Here is a 17,773-nt window from a genome sequence, read left to right as displayed (position 1 = left end):
GAAAAAATAGATAGATACTTCAATCCATATAGCCCATTAAGAAACACATATAATTAACACACTGCATCTTACCAACTGTTATTTAAAATTAAGGTTCAGTCTCTAAGTTCAACTGAAAAAGAGCTAAGGCTTGCATAACTTACAACTTCAACTGAAAAATATATAATGTTAGAAAATAATGTTTATCTCTAAAGTGTAGTGCTTCAATAAAAAGGGATTTCTATGAAATGATGGTAAAAAGTCGAGATATAATTTATGGATGTCTTGAATAGGAAGGCAATTGATTTGTGGTACAGATTTCCCAGAAATATGAAGATCATAGTAGAATTTCTATCTTGCACGCACTATTTAAGAAACTTTCAACATACATTGCCTTCACAATGAGATATATCACCAAATCCGCAGGGAATGTTTCCATGAGATCGAATCAATGTGTTTCTAGATAACATTTTCAATTCCAAAGTAAATAGTGCAGAGGCATTTTAAAACATTTCCTTTTGTGTAAGAACTTGCAGTTTACATCAGGATATTTCTGATTTAGTACTAATCAGCCATGAGCTATTGATTCTATCAGATTTCTATGGACATGTTGATGAAATTTCATCTGAAATTGCTATGTACATTCGTTGAAACAAGTTGTCCAAGCACCAAGTATTAGAAATAATTCTGTAAGTATTTATCACAAGGAACTCTACTCATAGCTATTACAAAAGAAACCTTACAGAAGATTCTTGAAACATATACATTTTTTTTGTATCAGAACCTCATAAAACTGACTACACGATGATACATATGCTAGACAGAGGAGAGGACCTACTGAAGAAGCAACCAAAATTATCATGTCCTATTTCATTTCTTTGAGTGCACTGGCATGTTCCAAAATAGCTCCTGCAGCAGTTCTACTCTTATCTGTAGAAGGCTTGACTTGAATTTGATTTGTGGAAGTACCATTTGCAACATCATTCTTCTGTAGAGCAGGGTTCGGAATATCCACTAATCTTTCTATACCTTGCAATTGATCATAAGGTGCCACCTGTAGGAAGGAAATTCAGACAAATTATGATGTCAAAAACAAATTTTCGAAGTCAAAAATAAGTGTGGATAAACAACATGTAGTGGCTTTTCTCTCCCACGCATACATACAATCACCTGCATTTAGAGTACTGAAGATATAAATTTTGAGTTGTAAATTTCTAAGGACAGTGAACTGTGGGGCAGATGTTTCGTAAATCATCACAAGAAAGCAAATTCAAAGGCCAAAAATAAGACACTTGAGGAGCAACATGTTAGAGAGTACATACATGAAGATTGAAGATGTTTACATCCCTTCAATATAATGCTAAATATTCACAAGATTTGTTTTAGTCTACAGCAAAATTGCATAAATTTTCAACTAAAACATACAAATTTCAACATGCAAAACTATCTCAAGTAGCAGGCATGTAGGAAAACACCCAACAGGCAAGCAAGTGGGAATCCTTCATGCCCTAGCTTCATGGAGGATCAAAGTGATGTGAAACAGGATAAAGAGGACAAATAGTGTGGATCTTCGGAAGAAGAGGTGGAAGAATGATTGACTGACCTTTGTTTTGGGGCCAGTCAAAACATCTATGCAGCTTGGTCTGCAGATGTTGTGAAGGTGTCCCTAAATGTGGCATTCTCTGGTGCCAAGGGAAGTAGAGGTGTTTCTTCTTTGAAGGTTGTGCCTTCTAGAAGGATGTTTTTGTGGGTTCTTGGGGCTACTAGGAGCCAAAACATGGGTTCTGTTGAGCTGTGCACACACTTCCCGTCTCCGACAGGGACACCCTTCCTTTTTGCTTTGCTAGTATAAGAGAGAGTTGAAACTCATAAGGTCCATAAAATGAAACAGGTTTGCAGAGAGGAATGGCTTGCTATGGTTGTTTGGTAGATGGAGGGGTTTTAATGAATTAGCTCTGGAGCACCCAATCTCCCATGACTCTTGTAGAGGAACCCAATGGCACAACTCCCAAATCCAAGAGTAGGGGTAAGAATCAATCCCCAAAATTGGCAATATGCAAAGGAATATAAGGGCATGGAGAGGGAATCAAGAATTCAAGTTCAAGCCAATAATGAAAGACTCTGAATGTGATAAAGATTTAGATTTGGCCTAGGGAGGAATGTTGAAAATGAAGTGAATTAGATCTTGTGACAATCCTATCATAGAAGAATACAATTTATTCCTAAAAGTGCTCCCAAATGCCTAAGAAAACACCGAAATTCATCCTAAACCTCTTCAAGTTCGGCTTTAGCAAGTAGAAAGTCAGATTATTTCTTTCCCCAATTCCCTTAAAATTGCCTAAGAAAAAGGCCAAAGTTCATCTAATCCTCCCATATTTTGGTGTTTGCTAGTAAAAAGATAGCAAGCTTTATTTCCAATATACCTTCAAAGGCCGAAGTTCAAGCCGAAGTTCACCAAAACTTGAGCAAAGTTCGGTGTTTGTAGAACTTTTGGCATTACAAGGCCAAGGTTTAGGTCGAAATTCGGCCATGACCTTCCAAACATTTGGTGTTAGCAATGAAGTAAGTGTTAGACACAATGAACCACTGAGAGGGGGGTGAATCAATGGTTTTCAATCTTTTTCCTTTAACTTATGTGTGTATACCGATTATGGGATCTAACACAATGCAGACTTACCGATTAATAGGGGTGCCAATACAGATCCATTCACACACAAAGGGACATCACATAACACCAATGTCATGTCCCCTTTCTAGAGTGGACATCGGAGACGGAGGAGTTGGCCTATCATTGGAGTCTCGTAGGCTAGCAGAGGTTGATTGGGACTCATTCAGTGCATATAGTGATTGGATTTTGGCTTTACAGGCAGTTTGGAGCCAGTTTGGAGCAGTTCCTAGATTTTAGGGGGTATCCCTAAATTTTAGGAGGTCGTGACAGTTGCCAGTCGTGAGGTTATTCATGACCTTTTAGATGGTTTCAGTTTCAAAGAGATTGGGCTTGTTTCCTAAATTTTAGGAACATCCCTAGATTTTAGGGATGAGACTACCAGTGAATCCTTGATTTCCGACTTCAGTCACAGACAGGTGACAGGATGATTTTAGGGTTTGTAATGTCAGTTGGGCATTTTGTGGCTATTTGGGTTATATTTTTAATATTTCCTAAGTTAGCGTTTAATAATTAAATAAGGCTAAGTTGTTAGCCATTTTGGAGTAATAAGGGGATTTTTGGTCTCATCTGGATGCGCATCCTATTGTGTGATAGCTCGTTGGAAAGATCTTGAAATTCTTTAAATCTTTCTCTTTGGTCTCAGGGCAATTCAGTGAGCGGATTTCTGTCTATGGGGAAAAAGGTCATTTTCTAGTAACATGACCACTTTAAAATAAGAAATTATAACATTTCCACTAGACCACGCCACTTGGAGACAATTAGGGTTCGATTTGCAATTGAGAGGGGTTATAAGGGGATAGGAGCTTCATTCTATGATTATCTTTTACACATTTTACATCTTGGATTTGAGATTTGGCTCTGGAAGAGCTTTTCAGCATCTGGGACGCCAACCCCAATGCCTTGCCTGTTTGGGACGTAGCCCCCAATACAGTGGTTTGGATTTGTTTGCAGCTATTAGCATCTTGGAGATTGTACGGCATTCTTTCTGGAGGTTCAGCAATTCTGACAGAGTTCAGCGTGGGGTTTGGGGTTTCTAACCAGTTGGGTGTACTTGGCAACCATACGGCTGTACCTGGCAGCCACTTTCCTTCCCACGTGCAGCACTTGGAGGGCTGGAATCTTGCCACAACTTCATTCCTAGTTATGTTACTCTTTCAGCATCCAGGTTGGAATTATTCCTGATTGTAATCTTCCTGAAATTATTGGAAATCTTCATCTGGTCAAATATTTGATTTTATATTCAGAAATCTGCCTTGAATCGAATTTGTTTTGGCTGTATATGAACTTCATTTTCAGTACTTTGTTCATGTACTTGTACTTCATTATTTACTTGTTGAAAAATCATCAAAATACAAAAAGAATTCAACCCTTCTGCAACTTCTGTCTATTTCTGAAAGAAAATATTAATAAGCAGGAAAAATCAATTTAAATAAATAAAAATTACAGCAGATTGGTAAAAGAGATCCATCAGGGATCTTTCAACCAACATATACGAGGAAAACCCAAGATGGGAAAAACCTCGGTGAGAAATGCTACTGGAGACTACTGCTCCAATCCAGCCTCACAATGAATCTCTGATTACATTGTTTAGGGCACCAACCCAAGGAGCACCAACCCTTGATTTAGGGCACCAACCCATGGAGCTACAACCCCTGTAACGAGCTCCAACTCAGTGAATACAAAACATTTTCATTTACCAGTTAATAGCCTTGTTACAAATGGATTTTGTAACACTTCTTCAAATCTCTCTACTGGATCTCTTGTCCAATTCACTGCCGGTTCTTTCTCTGTCGGTTCTCTCTGCTAGTTGCCTCTTCTCTCAACTATTCTGCTGCTCTCCATCGGTACAATCTTCTGCCGGTTCTTTGCTTGCCTACTCTGCACTCTCTCGCAACTCTTCATTGCCGGTTTTGTCACCACCGGTTACCTCACTGTTGCTGGTTGAACTCTTCAACCTTGGACTCTTCTCACACTCAGTCTCTCTCTTCTAGTACTCATTGAGTACTTGACTGATCTTCTCTCAAATGCAGCAACCCTCTCTTATTTTGCAGCTTGCCGGTTGCTTTAACCTTATCGCTTAAACCTTTGCCAAAACCTATTACCGGTTGTCTCCCTACTGCTCTACCTCTATGCTCCTCTGTAGATATCACACTTCATCTACTTCTCTATTCAGCCTTGTGCATCACTTGGCAGCATCTCTCTCTGAGGCATCATCCAAATTGTCTTTGGCCCGCATATTTGTATTCAGACATTCCTGCCAAAAGCAACATTCAAACTTGGCACCTTAGGGTTTCTTCCACTAATCATGAGACATATCGAATCCAATCAGATCTCATTCGATCTAAGCTCCAAGACAACTATCTGCACATCACCACCATTAACGTGCCTTCCAATACACGTTTGCCATGTTTAGCATTCATGGACAGTCAGTCGGCGAGACACAAGATCAATCACCATAAATGGTTCTGCAGATTTCATCACCAACCTCATCCTGCACCTGGACACACTGCATCGATTGATGCATCCCATTGATCTCCTTTGTTCAACCTTCCTCGAGTTGCACACCTTTGCAATGCCTCTGCAACACATCTCATAATTTACGGGGTCTACAATTAATGTCGACCAACTCTGCAACAACCTCATCGGTGCACATTCCATCTACCGCTGCATGCATGTCCGCCACCTTAACTCCACGTGGCACCTTTGTCGACATCCACCTTAAGCTAGAACCTCTATGTTGGTTCAAATAGGTTCACCGACCAAACGCTCAACCGGTCCTTCTTCTTTGTCGGTTCACTAACCCTGCCGGTATCTCACACTTTACCGGTTTAACCTTCATGTCTGCACTTTGCTGATCCACCGGTGGAACCCCTTAATCGGTCGCCAGACATGTCTATCCATAGCATGCACATTCATATCAGGTAGGAGCACATCACTTAGCCTCTTTGCTTCCTTACCGGTTCTCATGCTCACCGGTAGCCATATTGATGACACCATGTCATCGAACTTCAACTGATTCCATCTACGACATCTGTATACCGGTTGCACTCTCTCTCTATGTAGCTACTGTTATGCCTTTCCTTCTTCCTCATCAATCCGGACCATATCTCAACCGGTTTGTCAAAGTGACAAACCCATTCACTCGTCACTTGGTGACTACATCTCTATCCAGTGGGAGTCCTATTGTTCTGCATCCACATAGCATACCGGTGACCAGTACATCCTTCTCCTCCCGTGCTGATGTGATTTAGGTAACATTCTACCTCTTTATCACAAACAACAACTCAAGCTTGTACACCGGTCATAAGCTTGCCGGTTGACAACCACTCACTTGGTTGATTTGTCTTCTCCATGTCAACACATCACTTACCAGTTGACATGCATTCCTTACTAGTGATAAACTGTACCGGTAACCTACCTATCTCCTTCACACAAGTCAAACACCGACTTGTATACCGGTGACTCCAAAGATCATTCTACTAAATGGCATTCTCTCCCTTACCTTACCAATGCATTGCAACATAAGGTGATATCAAAGATATCTCATCCTTTATGCATCCATGACAATGCTGCCCATACATCTCCTATACCGGTAGTCCTTCTATACCGGTTGACATCAATGACAACTCAATGCCAATAGTAAGGAGTAGGTCCCTTTTACCAAAGTGTTTCCAAGGCCGAACTTTAGGTCGAGTTCTTGATTAACCTCCTTTAAACTTTGGTGTTTTCATAAAAGGTGCAATAAGCCTTGTCCCATGATCCTTCCAAGGCCAAGGAAAAGGCCGAACTTTCTCATTTTATGCCAAAGTTCAGTGATGTTACAGAGAGTCTGAATTGGCTTATTCCTAATGCTCTTCCTTATGCCAAGTTTAATCTTTGGCTCTTCCGGATCACTTTCCTAAGGCTAAAAGACTATCTTGGACATGATTGCAAAGTAGTGTACAAATGTGGCATGACAAGGGTTAATCAATTTGAGCTCCTTCCAGGGATGAGAAAAAAGAATGAGTGATGACAAAGGAAGGAATGTGATAATAGTGAAGGAATGACTAAATGAAACATTGCTTGATCCTTGAACTTATGTGTCCATGCAGGATGGAGGACTCAACAAAGGCCATGTGGGAGATACCTAGGACAATTGGAGGCTCTGCAACACTACAATCTGGAGCACCAATAGGGGAAGTGACCATACGGAGAAGCCAAGGGTCCATGGCATTGCCTAAATATGCCAGAAGGATAACCGTGATAAAAGAGGAAGAATTCCATGTTAGCACCCTAAAGATGTCAATGAACAAAGCCAAAGACAAAGAGGGGTTGGATGAGCGAAGGCTGCTACCACCACCAACACTGCAACAAGATGAAAGCCAGGGCATAAGATTGAAGGAAGGATCACAGAGCAGTGTGCTGCAGGGCCAATTGGTATTATTTCAAAAATTCTAGAAAACAATGGCAGACATAGAATGCTACAAGGGTGTGCAGAAACAAAAAATTGAATAGCTGGGAATGACAGAATTTGGATTTATTGTAATAACAATTGTTTTATTGTAAAATGACTACTTTTGGCCCTATTTAATGCAATTCAAAAATGGGCCACAAGTTAGTTATTTCCTAGCTGCCAAATTTATCTTTTTGTGCCTTGAGCCCTGTGAACTTTTGTCTTGTAGTAGGATTAATTGAAAACAATTGAAAGTAGCTGAAAAGGTGGTTGATGGTTGTTGAGATCATTAACCAAAAGGTTCCTAGGATTTCTAGAAGGCAGATTAGAGCCATTGGATGGATGTAATCCTGGCCATTGATTCAAAATGTAAAATCTACAAGGCCAATGCCTCTCTCATTGTAAAGGGTTAGAGTTTTAGAATTTTAGTAGTAGTAGTTAGAAGTGGAATAGGGTAGGAATTGTCGAACAGAAATTGTTGTAATAGCAGTTAGAACAAATGAATAAAGCATTGAAGCATGGTGTTTTGCCATTTGCCCTAACCTGTTTGCATGGCTTCTTTTCATCAAGTTAGTAAAGTTTAGTGATCTTAATGGTGATGTGTGAGGGTATTTGATTTGATTTCATGTTCATACCATTGGAGGCTTGCTGAATGTAGGTCTCTGTGCATGGTTAGTTTAAGCCTATTGTTGCTCTTAGTTGAACTGTGAATGTTTGTTTTGGACTGCGCCAAAATTGGGTATCCAAATGAATGTTCATGGTCTGAAAATGTTTTACTTCCCCTTGGAGCTTGCACTATTTCTATGGAGTTGTGAGTTTGTTTTTGGTTGAGCAAGAATTAGTTTTATTCAAAATATGTCTACCTACAACACCAACCATTACTATCATTGTCCCTAGGATCTCTAAACCCTATCCTTTGCTCTTTATTTCACCCCGTTTGAGAAGTAAAGCATCACCAAAATGCCATACCAGATGTAGACCAGCTTGTCCGATGCATAAGTCCCCTCATGTTTACCAGCAAATCACATTGACACTGAGTTATTCTAAGCAAGTCAAGAACTGACAATTGGAACCTTGAGGTTATCTCCTATGGTCAATCCAAATAGCATTAACGATTTCCTTATTCAAGAGAGGATAGGATACATTCAGTATTTTATTCTGCGTTGGCCGAAAGTGTAAACTTTCGCAATCAACAGGTTCCTTCTTCCTTCCGTAGTGGTAGTGTGCGAGGATGTGTACCTACCTCTAGCTGTAATGTTCCCTACTGGGTTTAGACCCTATTTAACCATAGTTAATCTATTTTTATATATTTATGACTTAAACTAGGTTGATTAGGGAACAATCCATCTTGACATGACCCAAATAAGGGTCATTCCATAGTTCAATCCATAAATCGCTCATTCAATTTATTATTTCTATATATATATATATATATTATTTATTTTCAGTTATTCTTATAATATATTTTTACTGTAGAACAGTTTCTATAAAGTATTATAATAATTATTATGTTATTATTTATGATTATATTAATATTAAATTCTGCATAAGAACGTTATCACGCTTCATGTAATTAAGCATACATATTAAGAACATCCCATGTATTCCACCGAGAACATAGATATTACTGCTGTAACTCCATAACAGTCCTGTTCCAAACTCATCAATGGTCTATTTTTCTAGTCCATCCCCCCATAAGCATATGTGTTCAGCTTCCTTTTATATTCTCAACTCCCAATGGTCATGTCCTTTTGAAGTAGTCTTCCCTTAAGGAGACACGTCTTATATTAATGGCTTAATTGCTCTTCAATGATTAGTTTATGATATAACTTGTATAATCGCTGCCTTAGTTCTCTTTGACCACTTAAAATTAGTTACTCATGTAAGTCAATCCTCCTTATCATAGTCGTATTTCTCCAAGGAAAACACACTTAATTGTATGTTGATCGCTGTCTATAGGATCGTCTGCCGACATTCATTATTCAATCGTAGGCCTTGATTGATCAATATCCATATGCTATCATCCTTCTATTATCTATTATCAATTATCATTTGGTGTATTGATAGGATCGCATCTTCCCTCTGTTTGATAAAGGTAGTGTGGTATACCATGGCCATCGACTTATGGAATCTGCTCGAACCTGGCTCTATTGTTATCTTCATCCCATGTCAAAAGTTGACAATGTGATCGCTTGAGGGAGAATCCAATAGTTTTAAGACAATTTTCTTTGATAAGATCTTTATAACGATCCTAATGCCAGTCTTTATTGATGCAAAACTAACTATTTTAACTTCTAGTTGTTGTGTACAATATGTCTATCATAATATTGATTTATTCTTTATTTGAATAATTTCAGAATATTATCATTAATGAATATTAATTAAATAATAATATTAAATATTAAATAAATAAGTGTTTAATAATTGTAATTAATCTCTCATTAATACATATTATATTAATTAATAATAATTATTTCATTTAGGTTATATATATATATATATATATATAGATCATGGGAGGGACATGACACTAGCACTATGGATTTCAACAGGTGTGATGTCCTTTCTTTTGTTGTTGTAGATTGCCCTAGAAATGAAAATACAATGGAGGCTGGCAGTTTGGAGAAGGTTGAGAACACGAATAGTGAGCACGACTTGTGGGCTGCATTAGTCTCTTTGGAGCAATATCTGGATGGGTGTAGATTTGAGGCCTATCTTACTGTTGGTTGAAAATTTTGTACACTTGGGAAAATATACAAAATTGTGGTTTCAACCACAGCACACGAGTAAAAACTCTCCTAATTAAGGGAAGGCTCCCCCTATCTAACTACAACTTTGAAAATAAAATGGGATGGGACAGCAATCTTTCTTCTTTTTTCAAGAAAGACAATATCCTTTTCTCTTCACAGAAAAGGATAGCCATTGAATAACAGAAGTAACCACTTTTAAGTGAAATAAGAGAAAGGAAATGAAGTTTCCTGAAAGTGCAAAGATTTCCGTCACTTCCTTCGGGACGGGATAGCAATACCAAGCTCAAAGACTTGACTATTGGAAGTCCTATCTACCCTTTGCTATACTAAATTTTACAATGAATAAAAGACGATAGCTCAAAGACTGGAATAATTTATTCTTTTAACACAAAGATAAGAACTAATGCAAGCTCAAAGACTTGCTGCTATTTCTTATCAAACAATAATTTTTCCTCAAGAACAGACGCAAGCTCAAAGACTTGCTGCTCCTTCTAGAGATTTCCTATTTTAATTAATCTTCTCTACTTGCAGCTCAAAGACTTCAAATCAGATTGGACTAAGCTCCTTTAGAAACACTTTGCATAGAATAAATAAAAAGAATAAAACTCAAACTTGTAGCTCAAAAGACTCAAAACTTGAGTAATCCTTCTTTATTATTCTTCAAAACCTTCAATTCACATACATAAGCTCAAAGACTTCTTGCTGTAAATTTGGCAGAGTTTTTGCTTGCTTTCCCAAAAGATAAAGATTACAAAGGACCCTCTCTTCTATTTATAGGAGAGGAGCCTTGAGAAAAAGGTGGGAGGATCCTAACTAACTTGAGAAATTCCCTCAACCACCAAGACCTATTCAACAACTAATTATGACTTCACTAACTAACTAAGACTTATTCCAACTACAGTCCTAATCGGACACAACTTGTAGTTGCCTTACCAGTAATTACAAAAATGCAAGTGATGACAACTTGCCGAAAGGGAAACTACAATTTTGAAATTACAATTTTAAAATTTTACAAGTGTTAAAAACACTTAAGTTGCAACTCTTGAAGATACGAACAATTCGAACTTCTCAATAACTTTCTGCAATTCATCAGGATCTGGTTCATGAGTGTTCATAGCCACCACCCTAGTTTTTACGATGACATCATGGCATTGGCATAGCATGGAATTGCCTTTTTCCAATGCTGACCGGATTTCTTGCAACTCAGTTTGATACTTAATCAATATTTGAATGGAAGCGACTGAGAATTGCTCACTTCTCCATTCATCATGAATATTGAGTTGCAGGTCTGCAAGAACTTCTTCCTTGGGCAGCAGCTCATCATTCTGATTTAAAATGTCGCAGGATGCCTTTTTACAATGGGAGGTTACATCTTGAAAGACCGCTTCACGCAACTTTAAGGTTTTATCAATTTCTTCAATGAGTGATTTGAGAACAAGAGATTTGTTCTCCAGAAGTTCCTCATATTCAATGTACGTCACTCTGGAAGGAATTACGTCATGCACCTGAAGAACGCCCAACTGATGTTGAGGCATCTTTCGCCAAGAAACTAAATTTCCCTCAACCTTCTCCAAATTTAGTTTGAAAGCACCCAAGATTTGATTCAACTTATCTTCAATGATCTCCAATTTAACCATCGTTTCAAATACCTGTCTTATGACTTGTGAACATAAGTCATGCAGTTGATCAACCCAGGTGTCTAAGGCTTGAACCTTTTGGGCAGCTCTCTCGATACCTTGGATTGGTTCGCTGACCCTGGAAGAAATAGGTACTTGGCCTTCTCCACTTGAAGGTTGAGTAATACTTTGGATGGCTGCCATGAGTCTTTGATTCTCTACTTCCAGTTGATCTTTCTTGGTCAACACCTCATCATACCGTTGTACCAATGTAGCCACTGTTTGTTGAGCATCATGCTTGACAACCTCATGAGTCTGCTTACCCAGTTGAACTTTGGTGATCCGATAATCAGCTGCTTGCATTTCTTCAATTGGTTTATCTGATATTGGTTCAGCAATCTCTGCCACTCTCATCCGGTTTTCATCAACGATCACCCTTGAAACTGTATTTGCCCTCTTAACAGCTTTAGGTTTTGATTGTTTCAACTGTTGGTAGTCGAAGGGATCAGGTGAGATCACCTGCTTCTTCCTCTTTGCAGTGAAGGAACTGAGCCATGGAGGTAAAGCCATTAACTCTGATTCTGGGATAGAGGGAGAAGCAGTTTTTGTTTGAATAATAGTGGTGACCTTGGGAGAAGTGTCCGTCTGGATAGCCACCATAGTTTGCTGAGTGACGACAGGATGTGATGAAGATGTCATGAACTCATCAAAACAGGTCATAGAAGTATCAATATCAGACACAGGTACATATGAAGGATCTTCCGAAAAGATATTCAACAAATTTTCCTGAGGATGGCCTTGAGATGGTTCTGCTGCTGAAAGTGGAAGGATGTTCTGCGGAGATTCTGAAACTGAAGGGGTAGATTGAGAGCTCACATCTATCACAGGAGGAAACATGGGTACCTGTTGACGTGTATTTTATACACAATCATACACAGAATAAAATACCAATAGGCATCTTATCCTCTCTTGAGAAAATAGTCTCTAACTGCTGAAGATCTGCAAAAAAGGATCAGTTAGGTAGACTCCAAGGTTCTTTTAGTAGGGTCTCTACGTGTGGACAAGCTTTTTTAGTGGTATGATGTGATTTGCTGTTTCCTCCAAGGGGTCTTACGCATTCTAAAGCTTGAAGATTTTACTAAACTAAAAGGAACTTTCAAAAAAAAATAGCAAAAAGATAGGGTTTAAAGAGGTCTAATCTAGCCTAACCCTATGAATGACTTAGTATGGACGAGATTTGGCAAGACTCAACCAACTTCAATTTTGCCATAAGATAACAACTCAATTGAAATTAGTGCGATCTTCTAAGGTAATATAATGGTATTCAATGCATCAAAGATCAAGGACACTACGACGAAGGTACATATCCAAGACACAATGATAATTGAAGATTAAGGACTCAAAGTGTTCTCCAGTCGACCACACAAGGCGTTCCTACAATCAGCAAGAAGCTAGTGGTTTGGATTACGAATCCTACCAAATATCAAATCTCACACTTAGTCTTTCAAATTAACAAACTACTTCGATTGAGCACGATTCAAGTGTATCAAACAACCATGAAGATAACTCAAGAAATTTGCAACAAAACACCATAACTTCAATATTTTATTGATTTCTAAGTCATCATGTACAACAATTGCTTGAATTTCTCTCTTCAAAACTCAATCTTGCTACAAAATAAAATTGCTTCTAACTCTAATCTCTCTTACATCAACTATTGACTCTTACTCTATTGACTCTCTATTACACTATATTTATTGAAATGAAAAATGGGGGTATAAATAGCATCCCCAGTTACAATGAAAGGTCCAGATTGAAAGTAAATCAACGGACAAGATCATGACACCTAAACCCTAATTAGGGTTTGTTACAAATGACCTCCTTTTTACTGAACAATATTAAATACATAGCCAAATATTAAATTTGGCACAAAAACCTAGGAGGTATCAACCAATGAGAAATAAGATGTCATGTCATCTGTAACAACCTTTCATCTAGAATCTTATTCCCTTTCCAATTCTCTTTCTTAGCATATGCAATGAATTTTGTCACGATTCCTTCGATTTCTGTGATTGGAATCTCGGGAAGATTCTTGATACTCTCTTCCAAGTGGATGATCTGATCGAATGCATCTAGAAGAGCTACGTCCCAAGTAGGTTCAAGTTCCTTCGTTCTATCAATCAGGAGCATGGTGGCATACATCTGATCATACTGTTCATCTGTAACATCTGCGTCCTTGCGAAAGATGATCTTGATTCTATCCTCAAATTCTTGCATATCCACATCTGTCTCGACCTCGATCCTTCTGCCAAGAATGGTACGAAGTACCTCAAATACTCTGTCCTGGATCGGATTGATCACCTCCTCAACTTGACCACATCTAACACTGATGTCCTCGAAGAGAACACTCTTTATATGGAGTAAGGTTGACCATTGAAATAAACTGTGAGAATCACCTTCCAAGATCCTCTCCTGCGCTAAAATTCTTCTGGATGTATGTCTTATTACTTTCAAGACAGGAATGACAACGTCCTTGGTATGGGCAAATGCAGCTACTGTTGTCATCAATTTGTGGATTATCTCAAGAACTTGGATAGCTTGATGAATGATCTTCATCATCCTTGCAACAAACTCTATGGCCACTGTATGAGATCTATCCATCCAACTACATGTACGCTGGACCAGGTTCCTGAATCTTTCTGCTTCATTGATCGATTGAAGGGGCAATGCCTGCACTGGTGATCTAACTGGATCCTGACGTCCCAAAGGTTCATTGATGTGACTGAAATATGTCCTCCATGCACCTCTCTCTCTCTCAAGCTTTCTATTCTTTTCCACTTCTTCTCTAAGCTTGTCCTTCAATGCCTCAAATGTGTCGGTGGCATCATCTAAAGTCTGCTCTGCTGTGGATGGTCCTAACTCAAAAGTCTGTATATCATATTCCTCTGCTAGGATCTCACCCTCATATTTGTCTGCTGCCGGTGTAGCTATCTGCAGTTTTCTGGATCCAGTCTCATCTCGAATCATCTTGGACATCTTGGTAGCCTTCTTCTTTTCTGTTACTTCATGTGAGCGTCCAACAAGGCTCTCTAAATCAATTGCATTGTCCTCGTCTTCTACTACGATCACCTTAGTCAATCTTTCCTTCAACCAATCTGGGATATTCGATCTTGTCTCTTGAACTTGAATCTCTTTATGCACTATTTCTTCTTGTCTGGGAGGAGATGTCATTTCATTATCTTCATCTAAATCATAGTCTTGGAGAGATCCATCTGATGAAACATGATGTGCCTGTCCTTCCTCCTGCCTGTCATTCTGACCATAGACTCCATGGACTCTCCCACTCGAATTGTTCTATTCTCTGATCTAGAAGAAGTACCTGGTGCCTGATCTTTGTTGGCCCCTTGCTTTTTCTTGGAAGACTCTTTCTTTTCTGATCTTTCCTTTCTCTTCGAACCTCTCGGATGGAGATTGCCCTCACTGGCACATCGAAGGCTACCTTCACCTGAATTCCTAGGATTAGGATTGCCTTCACTCACACTTGCTCCACCTTCGGCTGGTTTCTCTTCCAAAGTAAAAGACATAGCTATGCCTTGTTCTCTCAACTTCTGATGCTGAACGTCTACCCATCTGCGAGTACAAGACAAGACTGGTGCCATCAAAGCATCTAAATCCACGACCTCGGGCTCATTCCAATCCAACCTTATTGTTTTGCTTTCTCTATCATAGGAAGACTGGATATGCCTGCCATTGTCCTGAGCTTGGTCGGCCACTCTGTAAATCCTGCATTTCCTGATGAAATCCAAAGGCAATCTAGAATGTATCTTTCGTTTCACTTCAAGATCATCCAGGAGGTTCATCATAAAATCCTCAATTTGATGCTCATGTCTAAATCTTCTACCGACCGTCTCCTCTAAATGTCCATGTGGATCAAAGCTATTTCTCCAAGCAAAAGATGAAAAAGAATACAAGGCTAACTCCTTCTCTGCGTCATCCATGGCTAAGACATTAGGACATACCTCAACTGAATTACCCAAAATAATAGGTACCTGAACTCCATTCTGATGTCTGTGTCTGAATGCCTTCACATATGCTGCCAACTGCCTTGTTACCTCAAGTAACACAATTCTGTCTGTCGGATACCTCGGCAACATGTATGGAGGTAAAGGGCATCCATGCACTCTAATGTAAGTGAATTTGGGAAACTGAATGAACCAAGCACCGTACCTCTTGATGAATTCCTGGGCATCCTGAGATAATCTGTTGTGAATCCCACCTTGCAACGTCCTTGTGATGTTCATCGTGAAAGTATCATTAACTAACTTGTAGTTTTTCCTTGGCGGATGATGCAAGTAGGTATAGGATTCACAAGCTCTGACCTCGCCGGGTCCTCTTCCAATCACTCCTCTGTGAGGTAGTCCTGCATACTCAACACTCCTGATCAAAGCATAGATGACGTATGAACTCATGTGGAAGGACTTAGTAGCCCTGAGTCTCCTCAACTGTACGTCTAAGCAATGGCTAATTATCCTAGCCCAATGTATCGTGCCCTTTCCTTGAACAATCACCTGGATGAAGTAAAACATCCACTTCTCAAAATAGAAGGCATGAGGTGCTCCTGTAACTCGGTTGAGCATAGTAATCAAATCTCTGTATTCCTCCTGGAAATCAATCCGGTGCGGTGTGTTCGGTACCTTGCTTAGACGGGGACGACTCTTGAGTAGCCAGTTCTTGTTGATTATGCTTAGGCAAGCATCTGGATCATCATCGTACACTGATCTGGCTCCTTCAATGCTCTTATATATCATGTCCCTGTGCTCTGGAAGATGGAAAGCTTCACTTATAGCTTCCTCTGAAAGGTACGCCAAAGTGTTTCCCTCATTGGACACAATTGTCCTGGACTGTGGATTGTAGTGACGGGCACACTCGATCATCAACTCGTGGCATTGAATAGCTGGAGAAAAACCGGCCGCCTTGATGATGCCACTTTCTATTATCCTCCGGGCGACAGGTGATGGCTTGCCAATGTAGGGGACCTCTCGAAACTTCTTCGTGCTAAAGTTCCCCAAGTTTGTATCTCCAATGTTGCTCCACTTCGACACGATCTTGGTCTCCACTTCTTCGGTCTTCTGATCTTCTTTCATGAGAGCTGAGCGACTGGTGGATGCTCCCGCCTTCGGGGTCGCCATACCTACACAACATTTCATAATGAGAAGCTAGATTTTGCAATAAATAACATAGATTAGAGAGAGAATTTTTTAGGAAGCATCATGATAAGTCACTAGAGTTATCATTTCCTAAAAACAACAACGATGATTGAGCTAAGAGATTCAAAATTCAAAACTTCAAAATTTAAAATATGACGATCAACAAATAAAACAATAAAAATCAAATCGCCATACCTCAATAGAGAGCTAACTCTAGAATGCAAAAGACAAAATTCGCCTAGGCAAAATTGAGGTATAAATGGTCTTCAACGTTATCTCCTCAAGAAATCAACTTCGCCACCTTTGTCCTTGACGTGATCTTCAAGTTCACCTTTGATGTGGTCTTCGACTCTTGGCAAATTCACTCAAATGAAGTATTGCACCACCTTTGATTACTAACGCCACCCTTGGATTAAATGGAAATTCGCACTTCTTCAAACACACTTCGCACTTCCTTCCTTCTCCTTAATTCGCATGTAGAGGGATAAAAAATAATGATGTGAAAACAATAGTTTTCACCCTCCATATATAGCGCTTGCACCTCTCCATTTACTAAGGCCGACTTGGTAAAATATAACAATTTCAAATGATTTTTAAATGATTTTTAATTAAATAACAAGGCCGACCTCCATATCAAAGCGCTCCATTCGATTTTAATAATTAATTAATAATTAATTAAATGCCTTTCGTTTTTAATTTATAAATTTCGATTTTTTAATAAAGGCAAAATAATTAATAAATGATCAATGCCATATTAAATGCTAATTTAAATAGGATTTTCAATTTTATCGAACTTAGCATTTAAGGAAAATTTGAAATGTTTATTTGGCGCCAAAATTATGAAAATGAAAGGGACGTACCTCATCGCCCTGGTCCCTTGGAGAGGGACAGGAGCGATCCATGATTTTGTCATGTTTTCAACGTTCATCTCCTTCCTTTCCACGTTCAATATCGATCACTTTGATGGATCCTTCGAATTTGGTCGTCATGTATGCGTTCATGAGTGCCTTTGGGTGTTCATCGCCTTGGTCCTTGTTCAAAGGATAGGAGCGATCTCCATGTTTTCACGTTCAATATGCATCTTTGATCTTCGATCTTTCATTGTGAAGCGAATATCATCT

General features: G+C 39.1%; 1 protein-coding gene across 1 annotated transcript in view; it reads right to left on the bottom strand.

Moving 5' to 3' along the window:
• Positions 1-480: 480 nt before the first annotated feature.
• The window catches only part of LOC131060257 (fe-S cluster assembly factor HCF101, chloroplastic), a 329,698-nt gene continuing 312,405 nt past the window's right edge, over positions 481-17,773 (bottom strand). The window contains exon 15 of the mRNA XM_057993432.2: positions 481-1,033. Within this exon, the coding sequence (XP_057849415.1) occupies positions 845-1,033 (189 nt within the window). The 3' untranslated portion in view covers positions 481-844. The remainder of the gene's footprint in view (positions 1,034-17,773) is intronic.

This window comes from Cryptomeria japonica, chromosome 1 (assembly GCF_030272615.1).
Source record: "Cryptomeria japonica chromosome 1, Sugi_1.0, whole genome shotgun sequence".
Classification (NCBI taxonomy): domain Eukaryota; kingdom Viridiplantae; phylum Streptophyta; class Pinopsida; order Cupressales; family Cupressaceae; genus Cryptomeria; species Cryptomeria japonica.
The sequence above is the reverse complement of the archived record's forward strand: the minus strand, read 5'-3'. Positions and strand labels throughout refer to the sequence as shown.